Source organism: Petaurus breviceps, unplaced genomic scaffold (assembly GCF_028583685.1).
Source record: "Petaurus breviceps papuanus isolate PSGF00001 unplaced genomic scaffold, PetGlider_PUasm1.0 90865, whole genome shotgun sequence".
Lineage (NCBI taxonomy): Eukaryota > Metazoa > Chordata > Mammalia > Diprotodontia > Petauridae > Petaurus > Petaurus breviceps.
In genome coordinates, this window is record NW_027187367.1 from 3,637,704 (window position 1) to 3,647,193 (window position 9,490).

Here is a 9,490-nt window from a genome sequence, read left to right on the forward strand (position 1 = left end):
AGGGCGGCATATGGATGTATAAGAAAAATTGGTTGGCTGGTTGGCTTTTTTAAGGCGGAAATGGGGCCATCTGGGGGCTATCGGATAACTTGGTTACTTAGATCTGGAGCAGAAAGGAAGACTGCCTTGGGAGGAAGCACTAGGGTATTTTAACCCCGGGGTGCCTGGGGGAGAAAGGAGAAGGGGTCACAGCCACACAATTGGCTTTGTGGAAATAACAGGATGTTCGTCTGGGGCTGGCACTGGGATTCTCTGGCCGGTTGATATGACGCTGGAAGAAGGAAGAAGAAGAAAGTGAAGCTAGCGCTACCCAGCCTGGCTTCGGCTAGTAGTTTAGAGAGCCGGAAGGGGCGGGGCTCTTGGTCGGAAATGCCGGTTAGGGGGCGTGGCCAGGAGCGCACAATGGGCCATGGAGTTCCCGTTCGATGTGGACGCCCTGTTCCCGGAGCCGATTACCATACTGGACCAACACCTCCGTGCTCCGGCCCGCCGAACCGGAACCACAACCTCGGCTCGGTGACCTCTCACCCCTCATTCGCCGACCACGCCCCTCCATTCCTCACCCACATTTGCCCCAACCTCCCCCCAGGACCCTTCACCCTACGGCAAAGGGTAGTTAGGGCAATGCATGGTTCTGTGACTTTTCATCCTCTAGTCCATTGCTTGGTCCAAATACAAAGTGGAGTGTACTTTTTAATCTACGTGATGGGAATGCCTTCTGATCCCCACCTAGTCCATTATCCTGGGCTGGTAGAGGGTTTTGAACCCTTTGGCTCTGTCCACCTCATCCCCACAAGTTCCACCAGAGTAGGATGGAGAGGGGCATCAGTTACTTAGGTCCCCAAGAAGGGTACAAAATCAGGGATGAAGGAGTCTTAAGGCAGAGGTGGTTGAAGGTGGAAACCCGGATCTTTAATTAAGGTTAGCTCTCCCTTCCCCAGGACCATTCCCTGGACATGCAGGCTCGTTCAATGACTTATGTTTCTCCTCTCTCTGCAGAGTTGATCTCCAGCAGCAAATCATGACTGTTGTGGATGAACTGGGAAAGGCATCAGCCAAGGTACTGGGAAGAAATCTCATTATGGGGACGAAGGGTGACAGGAAGAGGGCCAGTAGACCCCATTCCCCAGTGATCTGAGAGGCTTTGAAGGGGCCGAAGGGATTAAGGGAGGTCTTAAGAAGGACATACTTAAACTCTTCCACCTTATTAGGCGCAGCATCTTCCTGGTCCCATCACCAGTGCTTCAAGAATGCAGAGTAACCGACATGTTATGTATGTGCTCAAGGATACCTCAGCCCGTCCGTGAGTGCTGGACTCTAGTGTGCTGTCCAATTATGTCTCTCTGTACTTTCTCTTTATTAATACCTTCTAGCTACATAATCTTCCTTTCCTTCTTTCCCTTTCTTTTCCTTCTTCTTCCTCTTCTCTCTCCATGATAAGCTATGAGTTCTCCCGCTCTCTCCCCTTCCCACAGGGCTGGAAAAGGAGCTATTATTGGCTTTCTCAAAGTTGGATATAAGAAACTCTTTGTACTGGTGAGTTACAGGGATGGTATGCTTCGGTTTCTGAGTCTGGTAGGGATGGGGTGGGGTGAAGCAGAGATGCCTTTGCCCTGAAAGTCATCCGGGCCTCTTCACTTCCCTCACTTCATATCCGTCCCTCCCTTCAGGATGATCGTGGGGCTCATAATGAAGTAGAGCCACTTTGTATACTGGACTTTTATATCCATGAATCGCTGCAACGTCATGGCCATGGGCTGAAACTTTTCCAGTATATGTTAGAGGTATGACTACCAGCTTTTATTTTAAAGTACTTTCAAATTGCAAATTAAAGCCTCCTGTGCCGTTGCCCCTGTCTCCTAGACCACTTGCCTTCCCTTGAACTCCCAAATGCTTCTGTGAACCCTCTGTCCCTCTGAATTTATTCTCCAGTTCTTTACCATAGTCTGAAGTTCTTTTATCCTGCAGAAGGAACGAGTTGAACCACACCAACTAGCTATTGACCGGCCCTCAGAGAAGTTGCTACGGTTCTTGAATAAACACTACAATCTGGAGTCCACAGTGCCACAGGTTAGAAGCCCTGGAAAATATGACCCTAGAACAGATGAGAGTGAAAAACCTACCAATTATGTTTATTTTTTTTGTTGGGGGCTATCGAGAATATCTTCATCTCTATTATGTGCAATCTATACTCTGCCCCGAGGCTCTTCCAGTCAGTCAATTAAACATTTATTTTTTTTTTTAAGCAATCGGGGTTAAGTAACTTGCTCAAGGTTACACGGCCAGGTGTTTCTGGGTGGGTGCTAAGTGTCCGAGCCCAGGATTCGATCTCCAGGTCTAATCTCAACACTGGAGCTGGTGCTCTTACTTGCTGTGCTACCTGGCCCCCCCCCCCAATTAAACATTTATTAAGCACCCTTCTATGTGCTAGTCACTGTGCTAAGCTTCTGTCTTCTCTCTCCATCTTACCCTCATGCATATTGGCTCCCCATCTTGGTTCCTGTGCTGTAGCCAAATTCATCTTCCCTGTTACCCAAATGCAACTTCATCATTTCACAGTCTTTCCTTTACACAAGCCATTCCCCACAATGAGAATGTCTTCCCATAGTACACAGTCCTTTTCTTCAGGTGATAATTGAAAGCTCATTCCTAGCATGCCTATCCAGTCCATTCAAATAATGTCTTAATTGTCTCTTTTTGGCATGTGTCTAATGCCACACAAGCTGCACTTGATCTTGTGTTCTGTAACTTATCTTCAATGTATCATGTACATGTATGTATCCTTTCTCATTATTATAATGATTACCTTAAGAATAAGAATTATGTCTTTGATGCTTCAATTGGACATAGAGGGTAAGGACTTTGTCTCCTAGACCTGAATTCAAATCTAACCTCAGATACTTCCTAGCTATGTGACTCTGGGCCCGACTAAACCCCTGTTTTGCCTTAGTTTCCTCAACTGTAAATGGGGGTAATAATAGCACCTACCTCCCAAGATTTTTGTGAAGATTAGAGATAATATTTGTAAAATGCTTAGAACCACATCTCACATAGTAGGTACTATATAAATGTTAGCTATCATTATTTTTCCCCTCCCTAGTTTCTAGTATGATAGGGAGTACTTCATTTATGTTTTTGAATGACTGAATAAATAACTTAATTTTTCTCATTCCAACATGCAGGTGAACAACTTTGTGATCTTTGAAGGCTTTTTCGCCCACCAGCACCGTGAGTCTCCTTGTCCCTCCTCAATCCTAGAGTTGGGGTTAGGGGATATGTCCATTAGTCCCATTGCCCTCTTCCCTTGACTAAGGGAGCCCCCACTTCCTTTCTCACAGGGTCCCCTGCTTCCTCTCTGAGGGCGACTCGCTGCTCTCGTGCTGCCTCGGTTGATAACACACCCAATGGTAAACTTGATCTGTAGTTTAGAGTTTGAACATCATTTTAGAGGCAGCTATGATGGGATAGCTATCAGGAATGGAAAAGAAAGCCATTCAAGTTTCCAGGAGTCTTTTACATGACTACTTTTGATATCTGGGAATATGACAAGTTCCATTTCAGGCATGATTTTTAATTAAACATTCTGGTTTGATTATTGATGGTATATAGTACTTGAAGGCAATATTCTTTGAGCAGATTTCTCAGAAGCTTTTTACGTTTCCCTTAGGTTATAAGGAGTCAACAGTGCCAGTTTTCCATCTTCAGCAGGAATACACTTTTATATGATAGGATAATTTAAGGTGTCCTTATAATTTGTGAAAGTTAAAGCAACTCTTACAATGAAGCCACTCAGCAGAAACTAGTTAGAAACCTTTCCCATCCTGTCTACAAAATCCTAATCCCCCTAAATGTCACACATGGAATGCTGAAACTCAGATAGTTGCACAGTCCCAGCCTGATTGCTCAGTTTTTCAGTTTGCTTTTTGATTGTCTCATACTTTTCCTTAGTGGATACAAGGAAGTGACTAGTTTGGTTTCTAAGGCTTTCCCTTCTAGCTCTTTCAGGGCTCTAGGCTGCAGACTGTATAAGAGAGTGAAAGTCAACAAAGCTGGTGATCACATCAACATCAAAAGCCAATAATATTCAGAGGCTTAAATTGTCAGCTGAAGAGGTAGTAGTCAATAAAAGATTGAAAGTGATTTGCCGCAAATAATGTGAGTTGACTGTTTCTTCAGACAAGAGGGACAGAGGGAGCAAGCAGAGAGGTGAGGTCATTTTGTGGTCATCTGATTGTGACTTTTCTCTCATGCTCCTTATTTTTTATGCTCCTGGTCCATTGTAGTCTTTGCTTCACATTCCTCTTTCTCCTTAAATGGAACTTAAATCTCTTCCTCACCTGCGGTCAAAACCAAGAGGTTGTTCTCTGACCTCCCCAGCCCCTTCAGACTAACTCCTGATTAACCACGGACTTTGTCCATCTCATCTAGAGGGACCCAGGGTCCTTACTGCCCAGGCTGGAACCATACTACTGCCCCAGATTCTCAAGGGTGCCTGATACCACCCTCTAACCAGTAAGGAGCTCCACCCTCTGCTTCAGTGGCTATGTCCTTCCTGCATCTCCCAAAATTATCCTTTCTGATTTCTTTCCCGACTCCTTGCTTGGAATACTCCCTTCTGTTTGTCTCCCAACTGTTCCAGTATTCTTGGGTATCCCTGTCAATTTGTAGACACATCATGAAGCTGATTCTAGGGGTGGAGGTTGACTCAACATCCTAACAGCAAATAGAAGAACCATGACATCAGGGAGTGGCATTTTTTTTTCTCAGTGAAGGGAAGTGGGGAACTGTCAAGAAAAGGTCTGTTCCCTAGTGCTCATTCTGCCCATATTACCTCTCCCTCCAGCTCCAGCCAGAAAGCTGCCCCCCAAGAAGGCAGAAGGAGAGATTAAACCATATTCTTCTAGTGACCGAGAATGTAAGAAGGGTCAGGGTAAGGGCAGGGGTTAAAAAAAAGGGAAGATTGTCAGTACCCATTTAGGGTCTGATATCTTCTTGTCTCTGCTCTACAGTATAAACCCTCTCTCTTGCCATCTTTTCTTTTTCTTTGTCACTGTTTCTTCCTTAGTTCTGAAGGTGGCTGTAGAGCCTCCATGGCCCTTGAACAGAGCCCCACGACGTGCTACACCTCCAGCCCGACCACCCCCACGATCCAGCAGCCTGGGCAATTCTCCAGACCGGGGTCCCCTCCGCCCTTTTCTGCCAGAGCAAGAGCTACTACGGTCTCTTCGCCTCTGCCCCCCACACCCTACTGCCCGCCTGCTGCTTGCAACTGATCCTGGAGGCAGCCCAGCTCAACGCAGACGTACCAGGTAATAAGACCTTGGCATGGGGGTAGAGTTGGGAAGAGATTTGAAACTATTAAAAGAGATGTCAAAGTGTTAGAATCAAAAAGGGGCAACCTGGAAACTGACAGACTGGGGTGTTGGATATGTATGTCTTGTCTGAAGGGAAGAAGTGGCAAAGACTTTATGGATGCCAAGGTTAGTTTGCTTTGGCAGGGAAAGGGAGGAGAAAGTATGTGTCCTCAAAATCAAGCACAGTTTTAAAATCATAAGAATGAGGAGAGGTAAATAATACCTGGGATTTGTTTTGGTAGAAAGGCACTAAGCAGTAAGTTTTTAGAATCTTGACTTATGACATTGATGAGAAAATGGTTTCCATTTTACTTCTTCCTTTTGCATACTGATGGTACTTGCCTACAGGTAGGGGAGGGGGTATCTCTTTAATTTCTATCCTTGGCTGTCTTATCTCTGATTCTCCGTTTCTTTCTTTTCTCATTTCCTCTCCCTTCATCCTGTCCCTCCATATCTTCCACAGTTCCCTCACCCGCCCTGAAAATAACAGATATTGATAGTTACCCCTCCTCACTTAAGACCACCTAATTTTGAATGGATCCATTTTCCCATTTAATCTTCTAGGATGCAATGGAGCCCTAATAACTAGAATCCAGTCTCCTAACTCCTTGCCAGGTTAATCCAGTGGCAGAATAATATTCCTATCCCTATTTTATTATTCCAAGAGTAACAATTTCTAATTCTCTAATTGGATTTTGAATACTTTTCCTAACCAATAGATGGAAGCTCTGTTGGATTAAGTTGTTAATACACTGAAACCTACCCAGAATCCTGCAAGACTCTAGAACAAGGGTTCTTAACTTTTTCTATGTCATGGTACCCTTTGGCAGTCTAGTGACACCTATATACCCCTTCTCAGAATATTTTTTTAAAATACACAAAATAAAATAATAGGATTACAATGGAAAAGAGTTATCAAGTTAGTTTTTAAAACTATCAAGATAGTTTTTAAAACCCACCTTACAGGGGCAGCAGTAAATAGAGCACCTGTCCTGAAGTCAGGAGGACCTGAGTTCAAATCCAGACTCAGACACTTGACACACTTACTAGCTGTATGACCTTGGGCAAGTCACTTAACCCCAATTGCCTTGCCTTCCCCCCTCAAAACAAAACAAAAAAACCTACCTTACAGATCCCAGGACTGTATTCTAGAATAAACAGTAGACCTAGCCTCCTCTACCACATCCTTGAAGGATCCTTGTCCCAGAAACAGATATAGTTAACCTAGTTCCCCTATTTCCTGTTCCTATTTCCATTCATTGGCGTTGGATTTCCCCTTAGATCAGTATTATTCCACTCCTTTGGCCTCCAAACTCCCTTCTACAACCCCACCCCAAGGAGTCATGCTCCCTTGTGGCCCATGTTTAAAGTAATAGGTTCTTCAGAAATTAACCTGATTCCCAAAGGGAGCCACTCAACATTGCAAAGCTCTTAAATTCCAAAAGGTAGTGTGTGGAGAGAGCCAATTGGAGCTCAGGGCTCCTCAATGCTTTTCTCTGTATATAACCTGTTCTAAAACCTGGATTATGGCCCTGTTGGGATTTCTACCGGGAAATCACTACTACTACCACTTTCACAGCATCCTCTGAGAGGATCTTTCTTGGGGTTACCTCTAGTCATATACAAAGAAACAAACCTGGGTCTCAAGGATCTACTAGATCCTAGTATCCCCTCTTCCATTTCTCCCATACAACTAATTAGATGATGGTGTATGCTTGTTCTCTGAGATTGTCTTGAGATGAGTGTGTACCAATCCTTTCCCAACCTGTGGCCCTTCCTTACCCAACCTATTTATCCTCTAGCTTTCCTTTCTTCCCTTATACTGAGCTAGGAATCTCCTCCTTCTGTTTCCAGGCCCTCAGGGTATAATCATATATCCTGTAAGGGTCTATAACCCTACCCTCTCTCACATCTTCTGTGCTGTAGATGACAATGTGTCCCTAATCCCTGGGGAGCAGGATTCTCCCCAATCCTGTGTTGTCTCAATAAAGTGTGCATCCTTTTGTGTGTTTTCTAATGGACATTTTTCAGTGGGAAATGCAAAACAAAACAAAGCCTCATTTATTCTGCCATCTCTCACCTTGGGAATTCTAGAATCTCTCCACCTGAGATCCTATTGTCACTGCCTCTACTTTTTCCACCTTTGGGATCTGTAGATCTTCCACTGGTTGAATCACCAGAGTTTCAGTATCTAGGATTCCCTTCCCTTCTCTTCATCTCTGATAATCTTGTACCTGCATATGATCACTAGGTGTCTAGACTCTCATCTCCACATGTGGACTACCCTCTGATTCTAACTGCAACCCTCCTCCCTCCCCATCCTTAGTTATCCCCATATCCAGACTTGTCACAGCACTATGACTCCTTGGATATCTTTTACGTATCCCTGATTTGAGAATCTCCTCGTTTTCAGTCCATAATTCTGTGATGCTTTCTATATACCATAGACCTTTTCCTCTCTTGATTTAGTCTTCCCTACCCACTTGCCTTCCTTCATTCTAAAATATCCTATACTCCAGGCCCTTTTCATTTCAACATTCCCATAGGTTATTCTAAGGAGTAACAACCTAAATCTGCCACAAGCCCAGAAATGATCATTACTAGCTTGCCTTCTCTTGGTTTCCCTTTTCTTCCTTTCCACACCTCTCATTTACCATTGCTACCCACTCCATCTTTCCATCCTCCAGCTCCTTTTCTGTTACCTCCCCCATAGCCCATTTCTTCTACAGGGAATCAACCCAAGGACTGCTGGCTCAGAACTGCAGCTACAGTCGATATGGGGAGCCAGATTCCTCATCCCCCATCATACCATCAGGTAAGTGCAAGGCATTGTGGGAAATCTTGGTCTAGGAATCAAGAGATCTATGTTTCTAGACTTAGTCATGATTTTTGCAAGTCATTTTACTTCTGGCTTTCCTTATGGTACAGTGGAAAGAGACTAGATTTGATGTCAGAGGACCTGGATTTGAATCCTACCTCTGTCACTATGTGACTGTCACTGGATCACTTCCCTAATAAATTTCCTTTAGGTGGGTCTCTTCCCTAGGCCCAAATTTCCTCATCTGTAAAATGAAGGGGTTAGACTATATGGCCTATAAGGTTTTTGTAGTTATGAATCACTGCTCCTACAACTGGTAGCTGTCCAGAATCTGCCTGTCTTTGGGATCTGTAGTTCTTCTACTGGCTGAATCCCTAGAATTTCCTAGAAGTTACTGTATATAATTTATAAGGTCCTTATCAGCTCTACCATTCTTTTCTATCCTCACCCCCCCTCAAGCTACATACATTATACCCATTCCTGTTCTCTTTCAACACACAAATACACATGAGTGTGAGCACACACATTCACACACAGATACACACACCCTGTTTCCACAGGCAACCAAGAACAGAGGAAGAGGGAACAAGAAACAGAGAGTAGGTGAGGTCTAACTTGCATCCTTATACCATCCCTGAATATATTTCTCTAACTCCCCTTTTCTGCTTTCTAAGCTTTCTCCTGATCTCACATAACATCACGAGTTTCTTTCTTCCCACTTAACATCTTAGAAACTTCCTTTTAATTTTGTCTTTTAAATAACTCCCTAATTTCTCTTAACACTTAGCAGGATTCGCCCCCAAATTTCTCCCATGAGCATCCCCATAATACTTTCATCCCCTCTCCATCCCACCTGAACAGGTGTACCGACAGGGGGCAGCAGGTTGTCTCAGGGGAGCAAGAAGGGGGGGGAACCAGGTCCTCCTCCCCTCCACAGGCCCTGCAGCCCCCAGTCCCATTATGGAGACTGGGGGATCCCATGGTCAACGCAAGGTTCATTCGATACCTCCAGGAGCACCGAAGCCCCAGGCCTTGGTGACCTGGGCCCTCATCTCGTCCTTCTTGGGGTAATCCCCTGCCGGGAGACTTTGGCTCCACCCCATGGAGAAATAATGAGCCCCGCCCTCGGGGACTTCTGTTGGTCGGTCGGGGTTGGGCATCTTTCCTTTTCCCATCCAGTTGTCTTATCTGCCCAAATTGTGTTTTATTTTTAAACAGAGGACTTTACTTATTTTTAATATTAAAGGCTGGTGGTCAGGAGCCTGGATTTCAGTGTGTTGTGTTGGAAAGATTCGCTTTGGGGTCTGGAGGCGGTTCA

The 9,490-nt window shown here is 44.7% G+C and overlaps 1 protein-coding gene across 12 annotated transcripts; it reads left to right on the plus strand.

The window, feature by feature from the left end:
• The first annotated feature begins 337 nt into the window (after positions 1-337).
• On the plus strand, positions 338-9,432 carry ATAT1 (alpha tubulin acetyltransferase 1). 12 transcript variants are annotated; one of them, XM_069073173.1, is made up of 13 exons: positions 338-516; positions 1,000-1,060; positions 1,212-1,303; positions 1,476-1,536; positions 1,671-1,784; positions 1,969-2,070; positions 3,183-3,228; positions 3,339-3,407; positions 4,844-4,915; positions 5,066-5,309; positions 8,042-8,169; positions 8,733-8,775; positions 9,110-9,432. In XM_069073173.1, the coding sequence occupies exons 1-13, from the start codon at positions 410-412 to the stop codon at positions 9,384-9,386; spliced, it is 1,416 nt and encodes a 471-aa protein (XP_068929274.1). In that variant the 5' UTR covers positions 338-409; the 3' UTR covers positions 9,387-9,432. The 12 variants fall into 12 exon arrangements, with proteins under 12 accessions (XP_068929274.1, XP_068929277.1, XP_068929278.1 ...); XM_069073177.1 differs by having other exon boundaries at positions 339-516; positions 9,034-9,432; XM_069073174.1 differs by having other exon boundaries at positions 340-516; positions 8,084-8,169.
• Positions 9,433-9,490: the final 58 nt, after the last annotated feature.

Bases quoted from the DNA above. Each gene is read 5' to 3' on its own strand.
- ATAT1 (XM_069073173.1), top strand. From the start codon at position 410: ATGGAGTTCCCGTTCGATGTGGACGCCCTGTTCCCGGAGCCGATTACC. The intron at 2,071-3,182 runs GTTAGAAGCCCT...TCCAACATGCAG, and splicing joins TGGAGTCCACAGTGCCACAG to GTGAACAACTTTGTGATCTT. The intron at 8,170-8,732 runs GTAAGTGCAAGG...CTGTTTCCACAG, and splicing joins ATCCCCCATCATACCATCAG to GCAACCAAGAACAGAGGAAG.